This window comes from Sylvia atricapilla, chromosome 8 (assembly GCF_009819655.1).
Source record: "Sylvia atricapilla isolate bSylAtr1 chromosome 8, bSylAtr1.pri, whole genome shotgun sequence".
Classification (NCBI taxonomy): domain Eukaryota; kingdom Metazoa; phylum Chordata; class Aves; order Passeriformes; family Sylviidae; genus Sylvia; species Sylvia atricapilla.
The window spans coordinates 21,274,639-21,297,401 of NC_089147.1; the positions used below are offsets into that span (position 1 = coordinate 21,274,639).

General features: G+C 42.2%; 1 protein-coding gene across 2 annotated transcripts in view; it reads left to right on the forward strand.

Annotated features, from left to right (window-relative positions):
• The first annotated feature begins 6 nt into the window (after positions 1 to 6).
• ADK (adenosine kinase) overlaps positions 7 to 22,763 on the forward strand; it is a 273,346-nt gene continuing 250,589 nt past the window's right edge. Inside the window, exons 1-2 of one of the 2 annotated variants that reach the window (XM_066324073.1) lie at positions 7 to 257; positions 15,216 to 15,290. In XM_066324073.1, the coding sequence (XP_066180170.1) occupies positions 202 to 257; positions 15,216 to 15,290 (131 nt within the window). In that variant the 5' untranslated portion in view covers positions 7 to 201. Of the gene's footprint in view, positions 258 to 8,688; positions 8,830 to 15,215; positions 15,291 to 22,763 lie in introns of those variants that run through there. The other variant, XM_066324072.1, reaches the window with a different exon arrangement.

The window sequence follows — 22,763 nt, forward strand, 5'->3', positions numbered from 1 at the left end:
CGCCGCGGCAGCGCGCGGCTGGGCAGGGACGGCGGGCGGCGCGGGATCCGCTCCCCGCCCCGTCAGGCGCCCGGCGCGGCCGCGCGTTCGTCCCGGCGCCCCCGCCCCCCGGTGGCGGTGCCGGCGCGATCGGCGGGGCGGGCCGGGGCCGGCGGGCGGGCCGAGTGGAGCGGAGCGCGCCGCACGCCGCCCAGCGCGAAGATGGCAGCGGGGGAGCCGCAAGCCAAGAAGCTGAAGCTGGAGCAGAAGCAGCTGAGGTAACGGGCGCTGGGACGGGCTCCGCTTCGCGAGCAGCTCCTGCGGGAGCCGGAGGGTCGCCGGTGCTGCCCCCGGCGGAGGGCGAGACGCGTGCCGCCTCCGCGGTGCGGTCGGACCCCGCGGGCAGGGTCCCGCCGCGCCGGGCTGCGCTCGGCCGGGCTGCGCGGGGGCTGCGGGCGGCACCGGGCGCACGTGGAGCAGGCGGCGGGGCCGTCCCGCCCCGCGGCCCCGGCTCCTGCCGCGGTCCCGGCCCCTGCCGCGGTCCCGGCCCCTGCCGCGGTCCCGGCCCCTGCCGCGGTCCCGGCCCCTGCCGCGGTACCGGCCCCTGCCGCGGTACCGGCCCCTGCCGCGGTACCGGCCCCTGCCGCGGTACCGGCCCCTGCCGCGGTACCGCTGCCCGGGCCCGGCGGGTGCCCGGCGGCGCCGCTGCGCTGGGCTCCCCGCAGCCGGGCCAGGGGCGGCCGTGCCGTGCCCCGCGGTCGGAGCGAATGAGCTGCCGAGCATCTGGATGGGGTGCGGTGGAGCGGAACGCTGCCCGCAGCGATGGCCCCCGGACTAGAGCACAGCTGGGGTTGTCATTCCGTCTGCCTCCCCTTTGGAAACAGCCTCTGCGAAATGCCCCGATTAATGCTCGTGGGACGGTCTCAGTCCCCGTCGGGCAGGAAACTGAAAATCCACGTTAACAGTTACGTTTTCTTCAAGACACGTGGTATATTTTAAAATATTTTTATATTGAAATAATCTGTGCGGTTTACTATACTTCCTCATTTCTGTGATCACAGTACAATAGCACTGACTGAATCCCATCTGAATGATGGCCTGTACAGACATAAGTAATTTACTTTTAAATGTCATAGTGGAAAAATGTAAGGTTTCCCAATGAAGGATGCACAGTCAAAATGAGAACTCTGAGAGCTGTAGAGCAGCGCTTTTTTGGTGCAATTTCAGGTTTTTCCTCAGGATTATTCAGATATGAATTAACAGAATTTAATTGTAAGACAGCTGACTTCCTTCCAAGTGTTCAGTGTATGAAGAGAATTACTGACAAAAGGCTTGAAAGGTCCAAAATTATCTTGGCGATAACTGATAACTACTAACTCATTCAAATATAGCATAAAAGAGATGTACTTTAGTACTAAGATGAGAACAGTGTTTTTTGGTAGTGATGTCCTTATTGAAAGAGCTAATCCTATTAAATTTGTCAAAGTCAGGGTACTCGCTTCTTCGGCAGCCAAGTGACTTTTCAAGTTTAATAATGGTTGACAAAGCTCAGTTGCAGATAGTAGAAGAGGCGAGATGTAACTGAGCTCTTAAAGCAAATAAATGGTATGCAGCAAGATAAGGTTGTAGTTAAAAAGCAACAGTTGTCTCCATGGCCCGTAAAGTAAGATGAGGCAAGAAACTGGCAGCTGCAATATTTCTGTTTATAAAGCTTATTAGAGGAAACAGCATTTTAAGATGAAACATGAGAAAAAAAATTAATTTGAGAATATTGCTGTATTGTGTTAGAAATTTAAAGGTTGTTTACAGTGGAATGAAAGGCAGTGGTGACATGCTCTGGTAACTACTGACAGAACTGCAAATACTACTTCTGTAAGGTATGATAGATAAAACATGAGGAGTGTTGTTAGAACTTGCATATGCTAATTCTATTGCAAGTTATTTCAAGACAAAGTGTATATAGGCTCCAGCTCTGTTTCGTAAGAGAAATGCCATAATTAACTGATGATCAAATAAAGTCGATGTGTGCTGTGTGCCACAGGTTGAACTCATGAAGCAGTTGGTGGTTGGACTAGATTTGGCAGACCTCAACACTCATTTGAATGCAGTGGCAAGAACGTGTTCGGCTGAGTGCTGTTGTGGGACTTACAGGCCACTAGGGAAGGTACCAGACTGGTTGAGGTTCCATGACTTGGCTGTATTTGTAACGAGGTTCAGTTGTTCATGCAAAGCAATGCTAGATATGCTTGGAAACAGTTCATCTGTAGATTAGAAAAGAAGTGAAAAATCACTTGAAAGTTTTGGGGCTGAATAGCATTGTTGTTATACCAAGAATCTGAGGAGGTTGTAGAGAACAATTCCTTGTTCTCAACAAGTAGATCTGAGGCTCTCCAGTCTCTTCAGAAGACCACGTCTAATGGATGCAACAGGGATGGTTGTACCATATTTATCCTCCCATATGATGTCAACCTCAACCTTTACTCACTACCATGAAAACTATTTTAGTATACAAAATGACATAAAAAAAAATTAATTCTGCAATGCAATACAATGAGGAGCCATACCTCACCAACAACAGCAAATGTTTCCTTTCCCGGGTTTTTCTTGGTTTTGCTGTCATCATTTTCTCTCTCAAAGTGGCTTCATAGAGTTTTCATGGATACATTTTTAGACTTTTGTTCTTTTCAGACAAAGGAAAGCAAATATCGATCCCTCATGAGGTAGGCTAAGCTGGCTGGGTTCAGGAAGCTACACTTGTTTGAAAGCAGCATAGGGTGGCTGGCTTTTGCCACCCAGTGAGCAGCACACAAAGCCTGAGACCCAAACTGGCATTCCCAGCTCCACAATGTGTTGTGCTGACATTCATCTGCTGGGCGGCAGGTTTTGCATTGTCTTTATTGAGGGGCGCAAATTCCCACTACAAACCAATGGGCTTTAGGCAAGGCCATTAATGTGTGCTGCCTTGTTCGGGCTTCTGACTGCATCTCTGCTGTGTGAAGTAGAATATCATTGTATGTGTGTAAACTGCACTGTTTGAACAGAAAATGGGCTTGCAAAACTGCAAATGGCTTGTCACCAGTGGCAGCATCAACTTACTAGAAACATCGTGAGGTGTTACTTTAGAGGAGAATTACTAAGGATTTGTGTCCCTTTGTATTTGGTTTTGTTAGGGAAGCCTGTGAAAACCGCAAGCAGATTCTGTTAACAGCCTGGTGCAGTTATGAAAGAATTTGGACGTTTTCTGGATGTAGAAATGTTTGAGCTTATGTGTACGTGTCTGAACAGGAATATGCATCTTCATTTTTTCCTTCTGCACACAAATTTGTCAAGTCCCCTGTGCTGCCTTATGACCTTCTGGCTGTTCTGCAGCTGCTGTATTGATTGAATAGTCATGACGTGGCTAGTTGTTTGAACAAATCAGTTTATCTACATGAAGACAATGTAAGCATTGAGTTTGGCAAGTAGTTCATGCTAAAAGTACAAAGTATTCCTCTTCTTCTGTTGTCATTAGACATCTCTTCCTTTTAAGAATAAATTATCAAATACTCTGTGCATTACTGTTATCAAAAGCAGTTCTTTGTCATTCCTGTTCCACTAGATTTTAGAAAGCTTGATACTGTTGCTAATTTCATGCATTTTTACTTTTCTTAAAAAGCGGACTTTTAATTTAGCTTATTCCTTCATGAACTCTTTATAAATGAAAGAAGATTCTGAGTATTTTAAGTTAGCTATGACAAAGTTTTCAGTTAGAATTTACTAAATCATTTTTCTTTCTCTTTTATCTCTTGGTTTGTTTGGGTTTTTTTTAATTATTTCACCTTGCTCCCCATTTCTATTCATTTCAGTTTTTGTCTTCATGGCTTATAGTTTTCTTACTTTCGAATTTTTTGTATCTGCAAATACAGGTAACATTTTCTGTGTTGGTACTCGTAATTTCCTAAGATCAAAGAAAGATCTGAATCTCAAGCACTTTGCTGCGTTTTTTCCCAGAATTAAAGCAATAGACTTTTTCTTCACATGAATATTTAGTCCCCTTTAGAAATCAGACAAACAAATACTCTTGAGGACACTAGCAACAGACCTTACTAATTTTGTTTTATTTAGGACATAACAGCAGTTACCTTCCCTTCCAAGCCGTGTTGACAGAAATATATCGAAAACCGGAATGACTTGCGGCATGGAAACTACAGAGCTCTTAGAGTGCAGGCACTGGCTTCCATTGTTCCGATGGGTGACTCTCAAATTACCGTTGACAAGTGTCTTCACCTGGCCTTTGATGTAATCCTCTGGGATTTTGCACCGCTTGTGTCATGTTTCCACAGTTTTGTGTTCGTGTTTTGGAGAAGCTTGCCATGGTGTTTCATCCTTTTAATTGCAGTAATTCCTTGCTGTATAGTAGGGAGTGTGTAACCTGAGCAAAGAGGAGGTTGTGGGAAGGCTCTTTGTTCTCTGGACCACAAGCTCTCTCTCTCTCCTTACTGATGTTACCTGCAGCCCACCTGGCCGGCAGAGTCACACCCACAGCAGTGGTTTAGACATGACAGCCTTGGCCAATACCCTGCAGAAAGGTGCAGCTCTGCCTTGCTGGGGAGCCTCCCTTGAGTCACTGGGACCAGAGCTGTCCCTGAGGCTGCTTGCAAACTGGATTCCCCGGGAGAGAGCAGCCAGTGGAAACAGTCCTTTTTCATCTTGAGTCTTGAAACTGTCAATTCTTCTGAGATTTGAGTTCCTTCTTTTTTCAACTAAAATAACAGTTTGTGTAGGCTTACTCACCTCGTTGGGTCTACCAATAACGCTTATAAACAGACAAGGAAGATGCCTAGGAAAGAGACTTGAATGAATGTAGAATTAGCTGACTATGGTGTTAGTGTAGCAATGTGAAATTCTGTAGAACAAGACCTTGGCTTACTCTACTGTTGCTAAGGTATATTTCATGTGGAAATCTTGGAAGCAAAATTGTGGCTTGTGATTCAAGGTTGTGATATTGCATTTTAGTAGTTACTTACACAGGCATGGTACACAAATATTTCACAAAACCAGTTTCAGAAGCAGGGAATGGGTTGCTATCTAAAGGTCATTAATTCCTTTTTGCTGACAGTGTATTGGAAAACCTTATCTTCTTGAAAAAAGTAAATTGAATTTGCAGATACAATGTGAACACAATGTTTTTTTTCAAGGCCGTTCATTTTTTATTTACATAAATTGATTCTTAAAAATGTATTATTCATATAATGTATAATAGTAGTACCAAATATTATTTATATAATATCAATGCATTTTGTGTGAAGGAGAGAAGTCTTTTGGGTATTACTCAGATTTCAGGGAAGGGAAAGGGATTTTTTCCATTTTGAACTGTAATAATTTCCATAATGATTGTTTGACCGCAGTCAAAGCTGTTCTGCACTTGAAGGATGGTAAGATAAAGGTACTTTCTGGCTTTATGCTACCTTGGGATTTCATTTACAGTGAAAGATTGTTGTGGGTTTCTTTTCCTTGTACATTCAGTGGTACAAAGCAGTTGTAACTGTCTCAAGGGGTATTCTATTTGATTAGAAAAAAATAGAAGAAAGTATAGGTGTCTGCAATGTGCTGACAAGTTAGCAGATTTATAGACTTTGCTTTTATAGCTGAACACTCTGTGAAGCTACATGAAAAGGAATGGGATGATGTTAGGGAATTTTTAAAATAATAAAAGATTTTTAATACTTTGCAAGTAGAGCCCATAAAAACTAAAAATGCATCTTATTTTATGTTGCAAGATATTCAGTTCTTTCTGCAGAAAAGTTTTCAAAACAACTGTTATAATAGAAGATATCTGCAAGCTTTGCAAAATGCTGTTACTGAAAGAGAATTTGTGGACTTGCTCACTAGTCCCGTTTTATAATGTCTGCTGGGGCTATTACGTAAAAGATCACCCTTCTGGCTTGCAAACAGATGGGCATCTTATCTAAGATCAGGCTTACTTTTGTACTTTGAAGAAATTGAGTGAAGATATGGGGGTTAATAGAGAACTTTTTGTTTATATATTGTAAGCTGTAAGATTTATACCAAATGTTTATGGTGTAAAACATGACACATTAGTCCAAGGCTAAGGCCTAGATTGCCTATCTCTTTTACAAATATGTAACATTTCATGGATTACTTCAATAGAGTGCAATTTTAAATGTTCTCATATGGCTGCCTGTTATTTTTTCAATTAGGGGTGGAGTTCATTTTGAATTCATAGTGTGCTCGAAAGGAAACATTTTAGTGAAATCACCTGAGGAAGTTGTTTATCATATATAGAGAAACTTACATGGGCATGAAGATTTCTCTCTTGCATAGTAACAAAAGCAGTAAAGAAATTGTGGCTAGACCTTGTCAGGCATTATATATTTTTAGATGCAAAAGCTGTGAATTCCATATTTCTCTCAGGGATTTCCTAGACCAAATCACATGTGAAGGCAAGGTCAGCTGCCCCATGCAGGCAGAGGGACTTTGGAAGGTCAGGAGTCAGGAAGGCTGAGCAGTCAGGCCGGGTGCCCAGCACACACATGGTGGGGCTGCAAATTGAACTTGGGGCACAAGCATTAAGGTCATCTCTGAATGACCATAAGTCATAACTGACCATTTTTCCAGGGATACCCTGGTTGCTGTTTCTCCACTTAAGTTAGGGTTAGGTCTGGATGTGTAGCAGTTCCCTGGCAAATGACTAAAGCCCAGTGATAAGTGGTAGTAGGGGTAGGTGGTGTCTCAAAGATGTCAGTAGCAGTAGACTCTGTGAGTATGTGATAGCACAAGCAAGATGATTTGGCCCAGGGAACAGCTGGAAGCCAATAAAGTGCTATTGACCAATGTTGAGGCATCATACATGCTATTCCATGAAAAGATGTTAATGTTTTTTAGAGAAAATATGCTTAAATGGTAACATTTAGAAACATTTGATGTACTTCATTTGGCATCCTGCTCTGTAGCTTACTGTTTATAATATGCAGCTGTATGTTGCAAATTACTGTAAATATAGTTCATGTTGAAGTATTATATCTATTTTTCTTTACATATCTTTATGTGCTTGTTAAAATCAGGCAATTATTTATGAGGGAATCTACAACTAGATTTTTTGAAAAAGTGTTTTGATTATTTTGAATGTAGTGATAGAACTAAGAAGACAGCTGCATTCCACAGTTATATACAATAACAAGTTATGTAGCTATTATTATATTTGCTGGTGATGGGATCCTCCTCCCCTACCTTCGAAGTTACAAAACAGAGGTTTGGCTATTAAACACTGAAGCTGTTAAACTAGACATAGTAAATTGTTCAGCATGAATCAGAGGATATAGCCATTATGTATCTATGTGTTTGCATTTCAGTAGAGTTCAAAATCCTCCCTCAGAATTTGAGGACCTCTGGCACCTTGTGTTGCTGTAACAGTAAGAGGATGGATGTGTTTCCCACTGTTATTGACTTTTTGGGACCCCTGACACACTTCAATAATGAGAATTTTGTGGCGAGTTCAAAAAGTGGTGATTATTTTTTTGAGTGTCTGATTTAGAGAACCTAGATTTGTCCTACCTCAGATACTGAGCATAAATTTTCTTGTTATTCTCGTGTGACAGTAGAGGTCCTTGACCTTCATCGATGAGTCACATTTTGGTATCATCTCCTCTGAGAGACCCCCAAATCAGAAATAGATGGAAAGCTTGGCTTTAATTTTTCTGAATACAGTATTCCCATTTTGTAGATGGAAAGGAAGGGAAACTTCGGACTAATAACCACAGGATTACGAGGTTGTGAAGTTTAAATATTTAGTTAGAGGTGACACAGCAGTACTTAACTATGCGGGATTCACTTTTGGCAAAAACAACCTATTGACTTCAGTTTCATGAATCAGTGTTTCTGGTGCTAGTAAGTTAGCAAAGTGCCAAATCTGCACAGCGCGGCAGTAACTTTGACGGCCAAATGAGGCTGTCAAAGAAGCCTGGCTTTAGCGAGGCTTTCCCGTTCCGATGGCTCTGTCAGTGTCAGGCGAGTGAGAAGAGAGGGTAAGCCATGCCGGGCTGCCCTTCTCTCCCCGTGTCGTGCCCTCTGGCCGGCTGGGCGCCCGGAGCGCCGCGTTCCGCAGGTGGCAGCCCGGCAGCCCGGCATGAGGCGATGCGCCGCGGGGGCTCATCGCCCTGCGGGGGAAGGCGGGAGGTCTCTCGGGGCGGCTTCGCGTCTGTCCCAACCTACGGTGAAATAAAAAGAATGAAAACGCCTTCGTGTCGAGGGTGTAGCGATCGTGTGTCGAGGCGGAGGTCAGCCCGCGGCCAGGACAGAGCCGGGGCGGGGGCTCCTCTCGGTTCCCACGGCCCCGTGACACCGGAGGGGCCGCGCTGCCGGCGGCTCCGCTGGCCATCTTTACTGTGGGCGGCGCGGCCCGAGCCCCGCACCTCTGCGCTACCGCCACTAAACTTTGGGATTTTTGGTCAGTTGTCACCGTCTCCCCCGCGCCCCCCGGGCTCCCGGGGGGCCGGCGGCAGCAGGGGCTGTGTGGGAGGCGCGCTCTCCGCCCGTACCAAAGATGGCGGCCGAGGAGCCGGGGTGCCGGGCGGCGCCGCTCGGTACCGGGCCAGCCGAACCGGGGCGCGGGGCCCGCCGCCAGCGCCCCGCGGCTCCTCGCGCCGCGCAGGGCCCGGGCCCGCCCCCGCCGCCGCCCGGCCAATGGCGGGACGCGCCAGCGGGCGGGGCGGGGCGCGCGGAGGGCCGGCCGAGCGCTGCCCGGCGCTCAGTCGCGGCTGAGGCGCGGGCGCCGGGCGGAGAGCCGACGGTGCCGGTGCTGCTGCCGGGGGGCTCCGCCGCGGGCGGGCGTGGAGCCATGGCCACTCTCAGGTAACGCCGAGCCCCCGCGCGGCGCCCGCAGCACAGCCCCGCGTCCCGAGGGAAGGGGCGGCGGGTGCTGATGCACTCCCGCCGGCGGGGCGGGGGCGCCCGGCGCGATGCTCCGCCGCAGCCGGGCTCTTCTCCCCGCTGTGTAATCGGGGCGCGGGGCAGCGCGGCTTCGTCCCATCCCTCTCCTTCTGCCGCGAGTAGTTTTGGCGGCCGCCCGCCCGCTCCCCTGGGGCGAGGAAGGAGGGAGAGCGGTGCCGGTGCCCTGCCGGCCCCTCAGCCCCGTGGGGACCGCGCTCCCGCGGCACCGCCTTGGGCTGTGGCGGGCAGGTGGGCGCGCCCGGCCGGCGGCAGCGAGAGCCCCGAGCAGCGCCGGCCGGGCCCGCAGGTGTCCGCGGGGCGGGGGCCGGGCCGGCGTGCGGCGTCGCTCGGCGGCCGTGCCGCTGTCACAGGTAGCGCCGGGCTGTGGGCGGCCGCCGCCCGCCGCGGGGAGCCGCCCGTGGGCGTGGGAGGACGCGTATGGAGGGGCTCCGGCGGCCGCGTTCGAGCCTTAAACCCCCGCTGGAGCTTGCCGTGACTGGAACCACATTTTAAAAGGATCTCCAACGGCGAGAAGCGGGGTCTTAATGGTAGGCTGTTGGAGCTGTGGTGGTATCAGCCTGTCAGCGAAACCTGGAGAACGACAAATCCATAACTTAACATTCGGTGAAAGGAGTGAATGGTTTTTCTCCCCCAAGCACTTCATTTTAAGATGGGGTTGTATTGTGAGGTAAATTGGGAAGCTTTGATCAGGCTTTCGGCTCCTAAAGAAATGCCTAAAATTACAGACTCCAAGTTCAATATGATAATTCAAGACAATTCTCTCATGTCCTCTCTCCACTCTCCGCACTGTGTATCAGGTTTCATTTACACTGTTTCTGACCGAGACGGTAACTTTGAAATTGCAATAGTATTTCTCTGTTGGAGCTTGTGGAGTTAGTGCAGCTGTGTGAGGAGCTGGGTAGTGGTGGAACAGTTTTTTCTGCGGCAGCCTTGCTTACATAAGGCCAAAGCTTTTAGGCTTGTTTTCAAAGTGGAATCTGTGAGTGTGTCACTTTAGAAGACTACAAAAGTTTCATAATAAAAGAAATCTTCACTGAAGATGTTTCTCTAAGTCAGTATGTAAATATGTAACTGCTTAGCCAAATACTGTCTTTGCTTAAGACCTATGTCAGGAAAGCATGGGAGCAGTCCTGCAGGCCACCTTGTATGTTTGAGGTCTATATGCTAGAGTGATTTGCTGACCAATGATGCAAGAAAATTTTCTGAAAAAAATTCTGAACTCTGGAAGGATGGAATAATAGTTCTAAGGTACTTTTGTGTTAGATGAGTTATGGCTAACAGTACGTATGATACTACTTGTAATGGTTTTACATGGGTGTGTGAGATGACAGAAGGATGCTCTTAGTTGAGAACTTACAGCTAGTCGAGTGCTTTAACTCTGGCACTATTGCTGTTTTGCTTTAACTACACATATAAATAACTTTTGCTAAGTTCAAATCTTGTGTTGTATGGGGTTTTAAACTGAAATGGATATGCTGAGGACAGGCTTAAAACGTGCCTTGTTTTGCCTTACTTTAAAGGGCATAGTGAAACCCTTTAGAAATAATAATATTTTAGATTTTACAATATTTACTGTATTTAAATTTGTAAAAGGAAGGCTAGGCACAGAATGTGCTGCCGTGCAATTGCACACCCAAATGTCTCAGTCATGTTTAAGGCTTTCTGACTTGCCAGTATCCAAAGGCCCAAAATATTCCTCTGTCTCTGTGCCAGTAACTAATAATAAGCTTTCACTGATATTCTGATGTTGCTCTTCCACGGAAATGCGCAGCAGCATGGGATGATAACAATATTGTGTGATAGTTGGATATAGTACTGCTAATGTTCAGCAGCCAACTTGAATCAGGACCATATTTTAAAAATTGCCTGCAGCAGTAGAGCATGAGATTGGACACAGCTTTCCAGATCGTTCAGTTGCAGTTAATTTTGTTGACTTCTTAAAAAAGATTCAAAGGTAGCTCAGTACTGATGTTGTGGGTTCTTTTCTGTTTATTTGTTTTGGTTTGTTGTTTTGTTTTTTATCCAGTTTGTTTTCATTTTATTATTTCTGCCACTTGTGATAAGAGTAAGGTGTGAACTGGCCATTTGTGTAAAATCAGTCATATTGGTAATGTCTGAACAAAATGCCTAAATAACATGTGAGGATTTATTTATACTTAATTACTTACATTGCTTGAGCTTGTAATTGCAACTCATGCTTCATGTAGTCAAAATCCAAACTCATAAAATACATTGCTCCTTGTCAACAGTTATGAGTATAAATGTGACGTACATTAAAGCTTTCTGTAGTTAGTGTTAAGTAGTTTTGCCTGCTAGATGGATGGTGTATTTTTGTGCCCAAACAACTTTTAGATTTGTATGAACATCTTATTTGTAGTTTAGAGTTTAAGAAGTATATATCTTGTTCATATATATGTGCTGTTCATGTGTCTGGATGTGTATACACACATAGATGCTGACTGTGTAGTCAATTATATATGCCCTTAATTTGTGCAGGTGAAGGAGTTATCACCTGCCTCTTGAAGAACTGATCCAGATATTCTTTTGCAATAGGCTGATTGGGTTAAGCAAGAGCATCCTTTTTGAATGATACCAGTGCTCCAGTGAAAGAGAGAGGAATGGGGAGAGTCAAAGAGGCTGGGGACTAGAGAAGTGTGTTCGGTGTCTGTGGCAGAGATGTGTTCCCAAATAACCTATGTATTGCGAAATCTCAAATTTCAGGAAATTATTACTGCTTTCTCACTATGCTTTATCCCTAGTTGGTTGGAAATTATCAACCAGCTAGGTTGATTATTTTAATTACTGCAGATGTCCAGTGTGACCGAACAGCAAACATAAGGCCTATAAAGTTCAAATCTACTGTTCAAAGTCTTCAACTTGGTGACAACATAACAGTTTAATATCTCATTTTTTTGCTCTCGAGACTCGTAAATTTAACATTCTCCAGAATTGTAAATATTTGCTTTATTTTATGCTTTTACAGATGCTTATGTGGCTTTACAGAATATATAAGATTAAAAATATATTTTTACTGAGGAGCGGACTGAAGCCAAGTAGTTGCTGTACCTCATGTAGTGCCACAAGAAGTGCAATAGTAAAACAGTGCAGAGACTTTGCAGCTCCTCAAGAAGGGAAGGGTGATTTGCATGGCACTAAATGTAGCCAGTGTTGGGTTAGTCAGGTTGAACATGCTAACAGTTTACAGTCAAATTTTCCTCTTTAACAGTAGGACTTTCCAGACTGGTTCACAAAGCTTGTATTAGAAAATGGCTGATCACAGAATCAGTAATGTTGGAAAAGACCCCGGAGATGGAGTCCAACCTCTTAAATACTGCTTGTTGACTTTTAAAAATTTGTGACTTAGGAACTGTTTAGACTTTTCCCATTTTACCCATAAAAGTTTTTTTGTCAAATACAGTGACAGTTAAGGAAAGACACAACTCCAGTCCCCAGTAGAAATGGAGTGTATGGATTTTTTTCTTTTTTTCCCAATAGAACGTTAATTTGTATTTTTAAGCATGGAAGTTCTAGTATCTTGGGATTTAGGTAATTCTAACACCTAGGTGAAAGAACCGAAAATGTAGTAATACTTATTCATTGAAGACACAGAGCTAGAGATTAGTGTATGTTATTTTATGTGTTTAGATTATTTGCAAAAAAAGGTAAACAGCTTATAACACTTGACTTGATTTCTTCACAGAAATCAGTGTTAATCTACTCAACGTTTTATGTGTTTAAAACGCTGTCAAGCTCTGCTGTCCTACATTTAGTTGTGAGAAATAGCTATACTGAATTCGGGGAGAGTTTGCCCAGAAGTTTCAGTGGAATGTTTCCAACCTTCTAGTCTAATGATAGCTACCTTGGCTTTTAAAACTTAATTTCAAATGGCACCCTACATACAGCCTCTGGAATACTTGAATGGAGATGATTATAAAATATTGTGGGAGAAGAAAGGCTTGGGAATGAGCAGGACTTATATGTGATGTAAAGAGCTGCCTGGATTAAATGGCACTGAAAGTTCTAGTTCCTGCTGCTGCTGACGTGTGAGGAGTTTGTATGCATGTTATTGGCTTCATAGAGCTCCTGCACAAAGTTGCTCTTGTGCTGCTTTGAACACATTGACCTGCAGGTTCTGTAGCCCACAGCTCATAGAATGTTTGGTAGCTTCTATTTTGCTTTTCCATTGAACGTGGTAACTTCTTCATAGGTGGTGACCTCAGCATGTCAGCTGTATTTCTGGCTTTTTTTTTTTTTAAGTACAGCTGCTGTTTTCTGGCATACTGACCATTAAAGTGCTGGCTCTTGTCTTATGCAGAAGTTATCCATTATATTTTGTTTTTCCTTAAGTGTAGTTATAAATCTAGCGATGTGTAAAATTTCACAGCATGTGAGAATCAGGTAATCACTAAGTACAGGAACATATAGCTTGGGACAAATCTGTGTTCAACACTTGAAAAGTTCTGACTTCATTCATTGTCCTACAGTACTGCTTATGCAATACTTAGGTTTCACAATGGAGAGAATGTTCTGTCTTGTGACTTCAGCTGCAATCCACTTTATCCTTATGTCTTCTGAACTGTCATCTGTCTCTCACTCTTGTCTTCTAGCCAGATGTAACTTATGATTATGCTGTGCTATTTATCACACTGGCAAAAGCGTTTAGTCAGTCTTACAGGTTTTTACTAAGCAGATGTTAACTATCTCAGTTAGGAGTGAGCTGGATTTCTGGCTCCATCTTCATGAAGCAGCATTTTCCACATTTTGTTTAGAATGAAATGGGCTCTAAAGGACTGTCCTTAAAGTTACAAACACTAGGATACTTACAGCAGTTTTTGCTGTGTCTCAGTATCAAGGTTATTTAATCGCGTTTTCCGCAGTGCAATATGGGTCACTGTTCCACTGAGTGCAGTCCTTCAGGGCCAGGCTGCTCCCACTTGGGTCCTTCACAGGGTCACAAGTCCTACCAGGAAACCTGCTCCAGCTTGGGCTCTTCTCTCCATGGGTCTGCAGGTCCCTGCTAGGGGGCTCCAGCACGGGGCTCCTGTGGGGTCCCAGCCTCCTCTCAGGCATCCACCTTTTCCAGTGTGGGGCTCTTCATGGGCTGCAGGGGGATCTGCATCCCCGTGGGCCTCCATGGGCTGCAGTGGGGCATCCTGCTTCACCATGGGCTGCCGGGGACCTGGAGCACCTCCTGCCCCTCCTTCTCCAATGACCGTGGTGTCTGCAGAGCTGTTCCTCTCACATCTTCTCACCCTGCTCTTCTCTGGCCGCATGACATCTGCACAATAACCCTTTTTTCCCCTTCTTCAGACGTGTAACAATAATTTCTAATTGGGCCAGTCTTGGCCAGCAGCATACCCGTCTTGGAGCTCTGCTGGACATGGTGGAAGCTTCTGGCAGCTGCTCACAGAAGCCACTCCTGTAGTCCTCTGGCTACCAAAACTGGGCCACACAAACCCTGTATAGGTGGTCATACTGATGCTGCCTTTGGTAGCCGGAGCATGGGTGAGCCTTGCTGGCTGGAGACAGTAGGTGTTAGTTTGGCAAGGAATGTGATGGGTTTGGATGTAGTTTTAGAGAACAGCTGCATTCACTCCTGCTTGACACTAAGTGACATATCTAATCCTTTGGTATTACTGCATTATCACCCAAGTACATGCTATTCGAGAAAATGTAGCGCATAGTTTTTGAATTAATCTTAAAAAAAAGTTAAAGCTATCCTTCTCAAAAATCAGTATTTTGGTATCTTTTTTTCTGTGTGAAAGAAGTTATGATAATGAATGTCAAAATGCTTAAAAAGTACATCCAACCTACCAATAGACAGCTGGACTGTTTAAAATGGCTGAAAATGCAGAATCTGTCATCTCTTTGTTTCAGTTTATTAGAAAAGACTTAAGTTGTTAATTATTTATTTGTTGGTACCCAACAACTGAGTGGGTTCAGTGAAATTCTTCCTACCCTCCCTCTGTCTAAAATTTGGTACTATAACTTGAATGTCGTCCTTTAAAACTCCAGAACATGGTATGCAGCTAAATTCTTTATCTGAGTAAGTGTCAGTTTAACCGAGTAGTATGTTTATTGTTGCAGTCTGTGTATTGATCAGAGATCCCTGTAGGATGGTACTTCACTCAAATTTGACTCTGTGTATGCTGGGTCACTGTGTGTTTACTGTGTTGGGCAAAACGTGTATTTTTTTGTTTTTCTCTCTAATAAAAGAAGTGTCTTTGCATATACTAGGAACAATAAACCACTGCAAAGCTAACTTGAAATGATTTATTCTCTTACAGTGAAAATGTCCTGTTTGGAATGGGAAATCCTCTGCTTGATATCTGTGCAGTTGTGGATAAGGACTTCCTTGACAAGTAAGCTTTGATATATAATTTTTTTTTTTAATGTCAGTTTTGTTTCCATAATGATGCCTATAAATAAATGGAGGGCTACCTGCCTGTGTAGTGCTGTGTTGATGCTGATCTCTGGGATTCTGGCCTTGTGCTGGAAGTAGCCATTTGATCTGTCATTTGATTATTCTTGCTCTATGAAGCTGTGGTGGTGGTATCTATGAAAACCTTCAATATTTTCGTATGTTTCTTTATCAATTTATTCTAGTCTCGTTATGCTTGTCTTTAATTGGAATGAGTCATCAATTTCAGTAAGATTTAGGTAGCTCTTGTATGAATTTTCGTGCGCTACTTTTGATTTACTGTTACTGTACTCTTTTTCAGTGATGTCTATGGGATAAATAGGCCATTTCTGTACCACACCAAGAAAAGTTGTGCAAATATACGTTTTTAAAAAAATATTCCAGTTTATCAGTCAGGAACAGGACTGCTTCTTATCAGCTTGTCTGTTATCTTGCTTGAGCCTACTTGTTCTGCTACCATCCATATAACCATATTGCTGGATTGCTTAGTTGGCATTAAGCTTACTCATTCTTGAACCAGCTTAGAGATCTGTCTTTTCCAGAGGTGTAAAATACTGTTGATCTTTTAAATCTTTCTGCTTGAGCTCCATTTTTTATTGTTGTTGCCACTTTTTCTGTGCTTTGTAAGTTGATTTGATCTTTCAGAGTGCTTGCAATTTTTTTCTTCAATTTTAAAGTGTTAATAGTTTTTTTCTTTAATGATTCTTTGTTTTGTTAATGGGAATATTGCATTAAAACTAGATTTCACATCACCAAATAAAGAACAGGTGCAGAGTGTTTTTTTATTTTTGAATCTGTATTGTCAGCCACAAATATTTAGTTCTGCAGCTTTTATTAGGAATAATTTGTCATCAATATTTCATCACACAAATTTTATCTTAAGGTTTGTTGAAGTGAAAGCCTCTATGTTGTAAGCTGGAAACAAAAAAAAATGAATGTAATGGACTGTGTCAAATTCAAACACCTTGAGCTTTAGAAATCACGTCTATGGTATGAGTATTCAAAAAAGTAGATTAATCGGGTGTGATTCTCTGCCTCATGTTTCCACTGAAATAACTTGAAAGCCAGTCTTTAAAAATAAGTAATGCCCTTCTCCCAACCCAACAACACTCCCTAACTAATCCTTATAAATTGCTGACATAAAAGAGATGATGGGATCTCTACTACAACACTGAAATCCTTCAGGAGTGCATTGTGCTTTTCACTGGACATGATGTGCTGTGCAGAACTTAATTTAATTTAAAAATTAGAAGTCTTATGTACTTGAATTTGAGGACTGTTGGACAAATTAAATTATCTCCTGGAGCAGCATATGCTCTGTGAGCATTTCTTTGCTGCCAAGTGCATTTGTGGGGTATTGCATTATTGAAAGCCATAAGCAGTCTTCCCCCAGCAGTTTCACAGGGAGCCTGCTGAGAGTCTGATAGCTCTGGTAATAACCTCAAATCTGAGGAGCTTGTTTACCTTCTCCCTCACCTGATTTGATATCCCTCTCCCTGTTTGTCAGTGTATGCAAAGAAGTCCATTTAACAAACCCACAAGAGTGTTTCTACTCCAGGTCCAACCACCTTTTGCAACATTTCCTGAAATGGGAATCAGATCCCACGCTTCCTCAGCTTGTGAAAGGAGATAACTTTATTCTAGCAGCTACATTTTTTATTTTATCTATTCAAGTGTTGCAGGGAGGTGCAAGAACATAGACGTTTCAGGGCTGTGAAGCATTTGAAAGAGAAATTGTTGATCACTGTAGTCTCTTTTTTCTTGTCAAGCAAGACATACACCCATCTCTAGACATGTAGTGTCAGCTTTTGGTATCCTGGCAAGCTCCAGTCTGTTCCTCACCTCTTCTGCTGGGTGGGAATGTTTAATGGGCCTCAGGCCAGCAAGGGTCTGACTCGAGAAGGTAGCTTAGGGAAATCAGAAAAGTTTAGGTAAACACCCATAAGAATTTTATACATTTAACTTTTACAGTGTTTCTATTACTTTATCCACGTCTTCTACAGTGAGTTTTAAGGATAAATACCTTTGTTCAGAATAAAGGACTTGATGTTACAAGTTTAATCAATATATATTGTCAATGAAATAAGAGTATTAAAATGAGACCTGTAAACAACTCTTGTAACTTCTGTTAAGAAAGTTGAAAATGCTTTGCAAATTGAAACAGCATAAGGAAGTATAGAAAGTGCTCTTTTTAACAATATTTAATTGGCCTACAATGCATGTTCTACAAAAACCTGAAAACAAACATATAATGCAGTCCTACCTCTTGCAGATTCTAAACAGTTTGCTGCCATGTAATACTGGTTTGAGGAAATGAGCAGTGATGGAGGGATGGGTGGATATTTTTGGCTTGGATTGTTAGCACAACCCCCAGATACTTTGTTGTCAAAACAGATTTTGGTTTAATCTGGATTTCCAAAGTCTTTTTCTCTCTCAACAAGTTTTGGAGGGCTTTAAGCCTTTCCTAGGAGAGGCAGTTTTAATTTATATTACAAGTGAACTTCACCATACCCATGTGAGCTTTTCGGAGCATTATCAGCAGTCTGGCGTTACCTGAGCCAGAGAAGCTTTAGCCTCTGTTGAGTTGTGATTTCTGGTCCCATTTCTTGCCTCTCTTCAGGGATACAATCTGGAAAAGTGTTAGCAATGTTGATGGCACTGTTGAAAACTGGTGATACCACAAACCACTTTAGTTTCTGTTTACAGAGCTGGAAAGAAGTCTTGAAATAAATATAGTCCACCGTATGTCCTTGGGTTTTTTTTAGTATCTGCATGAAAAAAAAATCAGAAATGTGGTTTTGTTTTGGGTTTTTTTGGTCTCTTTTTAGTTTACATCAACTCCATTACCTAAGAGTATTTTTGTTCAATTTATCAAGATATGGATACTTGCTCACACAGAAGCTTCTTAGGGGTGAGAAGGGAAGGAATAGAAGAAGAATTAATGCATTGTGGGTGAATTGCTAACTATAGCTATGCTAATCTCTGAAAATAACTTTGCTAACAGGTATTCATTAAAGCTTTTGGTGTACTCACACATTTAACAGGAATGATTCTTCTACCTTCTAACTATGACAGGCATTTAAAAATAACTTAATCTACACTTCATATATTAAACTCTACTGAAATGGATAAAGAAATTCTGATTAACATGCCAGTGACATTTTAAGACGCTAAAGTCAATACTGCTGACTCCTGTAAATACTCCAGTGTCCTGCTGTTAAAAGCTGGGAGATGGCATGTGTTTCATTGGTCTCCCTAGAGCACTCTGTTTTGCAAATATTCTGTTTTTGACTGAATTTTGCATACCTCGTTATCGTTAATTTTTAGGCTGTAGGGATCTGGGCATTACTTGTCTCCTCAAGTGCACTTAAGTGGTTGAGAAATGTGTGTTCATGGTGTGGATAAATCTTCTCTTGCTGGGTCTGTGGCTGCATGCGCTGAGAAGGAGGAGAGAATCAATGCTGACAAATCAGCATTGACAGAACCATGGTGCCAGTCCTGAAACTTCTCAATATGTGAAACCTTGGATCTTCCCTAACTCATCAGAGGGAAGGCAAGGAAAATGTCTGTAATTGCCAGCACCTGTATAAGCATGTAAATATCTTTCAGCCCATGCTCTTAAAAAGAAGTGGAGATATAGGAGAAAGTTAGGATGTATGTTCTATTTATCACAGCAGGTTTTAAGAATCATATTGCTGTATTTCACTCTAATTTCTGGGCTCTTGACCAGAGCCATGATCTCATAAGTTGAGGTATGTTTACTACTCAGGCTGCCAAATTCCGTTATAGTTATAACCTGCAGACTGACTATTTTATCACCGTCATGATCCAGGATTACAAGTTGCTGTGTGATTTCTTGTTGGTTGTATTGTAGACAAGTATTTATCTCCTTTGGTCTTTTTTTTTTCCTCTCTTAAAATTAGGCTGTGTGGCAATCTTTGCACAAGTTCATTGAGAATGCTCAGTAAAGACTGGAATTTTTATATCTTTCATGGCCTCTACCAGGTGCTCCTTAGTTGTCTTGCATTTATTTTAAATACAAATAAAGATTTAAAGCTATCTTTAAAGATTTAAAGCTATCTTTAAATCAAGAAATGGGTTTATATTCTTCTTCCTTTTCACTGGAAAAAACAGTTTTGAAGAAACTGGAAAGGAAGAATGAAAGGGGTCTTCGGAGAAGTGGCAATGATTGCTATATGAACAGAGAATATCTCAGTGAAGGAAGAAGTGCTGTCATTGTGATCCATAATTTCACTAGTATGGATATGGATCTCCTGCAGTGTGCTGCCTGTAGCACTGAAAGTGGTTGGGTCATTCCTGGAGATCCCAAGATGTGTGAGCATCCTTTACCTTACTCACTGCAAAGTACTGCCAGAAGGTGATGGATTAGTTGAGCACAAACTTTTGTAATAGACGTGTTAACATCTAGTAAATGAAACATTCTTGTGTGAAGCTGTTTTAGTGTTTGCCATCATGAAAGTGAAGAAGATGTACATATTTGATATTTTTTCCGCTCTTGAGGCAATTTGGATTATAAATTAAGAAAAAGTTTGTGAAGCAGCCTCAGTCAGCAATGACGAAAAACTTCTGCTTACTTTTGTTAAATTTAGGTTGGTGAGTATAAACCATGGCTTGTGTTATTCTCAACATTCTCAGTTTGTTACCTTTGGTCCTGTTTAACAGAAACTTTTTGTAACTTCCCATAGCAAAAAACCCCAAAAGACCATTCATACAGTTAACTCTTACGAAATGGCTAAGGGTCTAAATAGCTTTTAGATGATCAGAGGTGATTCTTTGTTCACCAAACTTGGCTTCGATTCAAAACAAACCCTTCCCTAAAAACATGCTGGAGTGAGCTTGAAAAATGAGGACAAATGGTGATTCTGTATTAGGAGGTTGCAGTATCCAAAAATGCACAGGCTGCAAACATGGACTTTGCTGCTAGATTTAAGTGGGGGCCCCCTACCCTCTTCAGACTTGGTGCTTTTTCAGTTTCATTAATGTGTTAACTTTGATTGTGCTTCATCAGCCCTTGGGGAGATGTTAATGGGTTTTGTATTGCTTTGAGCTGGGAATCGTTACCTCTTGTCCTGGTTTTGGCTGAGACAGGGTTAATTCTCTTTTCTAGTAGGTGTCACAGTGCTGTGTGTTTTGGATTTAGTGTGTACTGTCCATACAGTGATAAAGATATGGAAAGTACATAGTAAAAACTTTAAAACCTTTCCCTGAAAATTTGTCCCTGTATTTTTCCTCCCCCTGCAAAAGATAATTTTGTGTGTGGTGTTCCACTGTTTCAGTAATTCTTGTGAAAGATTAATCCTAAAAGTATCTGTTGCATTGGGTCATCTGGCAGAGAAGCTGAATAGCTGAGTGCTATATTATTACCTTGTGTTTTTAGTTGTATCCGTAGAAGTCAATTTAATATCAAGGTCTGAACGTAGAGCACTGTTGAAACTGTTGAGCCCAATTGCATCATCTGACTGCCAGTGTTTGCTTGCAAAAACTTAAGGTAATGACAGCTGTCTTAAGAAGGTCCTCTTCATACTAATATGTCTATAAATTTGGTAGTATTCCTGACAACATAATTAAAGCATTCTGCAACCCTAATGCTTCCTCCTAGTGCATTTAGTTAAATACGTAGTTTAAATGAGTGAAAGATTTTAGTTACACTCCATTTAGAAAAGGCTATTTGAAGAACCTGCTTATGGAGTGACAGTATTGCATGGGGCGCTGTGATGTTTTCAGGTATATAGCGTTTGAGCAATGTTTATAGAGAGCTTGTAACTACGTATTTACCTGTAAAATAGAGTGTAAAATGTCCATGAATGGAACATATTCCACTCTTCTCTTTATTGTGTGCTTTCACTTTCTTAAATACTTGTTTAGTAATAAACTGTAAATCATAAATTATTCTTTTATTTTTACCCATTCTTCAGAAGACTTGCAGATTTAATGCCTGTCAGTAGAACATGTCTACTTAATGGACTAATTGTATTCTTTAGAATAACCTTAAGCACATGACAGATACACACTGAGATCTTGTCTATATTTTCCCTTCTCTTACAAGTGAAAATTTGTTTAACAAAACTTGGTGACTTTCATTACAAGGCAAATGATGAAATAATGGGTTCCATTTGCCTTTTCAATGCAAACAAGGAGCTTTGAGAGAGGTCTATGAATTCAATGTCTCTGGTTTTAATTAGGCGATAAAATTAAATGAAAAGACCCTTGCTGAAGATATCTTTGATGGAAAAAACCTGGGTCTTGTCAATAGAGAACTGGAATCCAGCTTAAATGCAATGGTGAAACTTTCTCTTTGAAAGTGTTACTTGCTGTTGGTACTGAGAAACTTTGCATATTAGAGGTTCCAGATTGCAACGATTACAAGATTGGTTTTTATTTAGGATACGGTAAACAAAAATTATTATTCATGTTCTGTGTATGGTTTCAGGCATTCTTTTTGATTATGGATTACTAAGATGTGATTTTAATATTGTTTTCCATTCCCATCCTGCTTGTCTAACCCAAAATCTTCAGTAGCATAGTACAGATTAGAGGTTTTTCCTGCTACAGTAATAAAGTGAAACTAATTGATCACTTGTGACTTGAAGAATAGAAAAGCCCAGTCAAAAATTAGCAACTATTGGACAAAGTCTCAGAATTTTTACTCTAGGTGAAATTGATCTGTAATCTTTTAGAAAAGATGGCATTTTAGTGATAACATTTTCGAGGTGGTTGGAATACCTTCATCTTTCTAACAACTTCAGTTTCAAAAAACCTAGATATTTAAATAAATTATAATGCTCATTATTACTTGATTAGTTTTGCTTCATTCAGATCAGGTCAGTTTTTCTTCCCACGTTACATTAATCAAGAAGAAAGAGAATTTGTCCTTCCTTTTGGAATTAAATACTTGTGGTTAACATTTCTTTTCAGTAACTTGTTATTACATCAGGCTATTCCTGGACAAAGTGCAGATACCACATCAGTTTTACAGGTAACTGTAAACTAAGGTATGAGGTGCTTATGCCACTGAAGGTCCCTGATGGTGTGCCTCTGCTCTTAGCACAGAACCCAGCCCAGGCCAGCCCTGTGCTTTGCTTCTTCTTGTCCTGTTCCTTTTTGTAGTGTTGGCCCTGTGGTGTCTGCTGTAGCCACAGGGTAAGGGTGGAGGCAGCCCGTCTTCCTCTTAATTACTGGTGTTCTTGTTTTTGCTTAGCCAAGAGCCTGGAGGAGGGCAAACTAGCTGTTTGAGTGTTATTTTATGTTATTTTTGTCAGGGCAGAATCATCAATATTCCAAGTTACAGGAAATCTGGTTGTGTTGTAGACTAGCATGTTATGAAGCCTGCAGTTCTCTTATAAGTTCAGATAAAATGCAGAGCTGGGGACAGATTCTTTTCATTTAACAAACC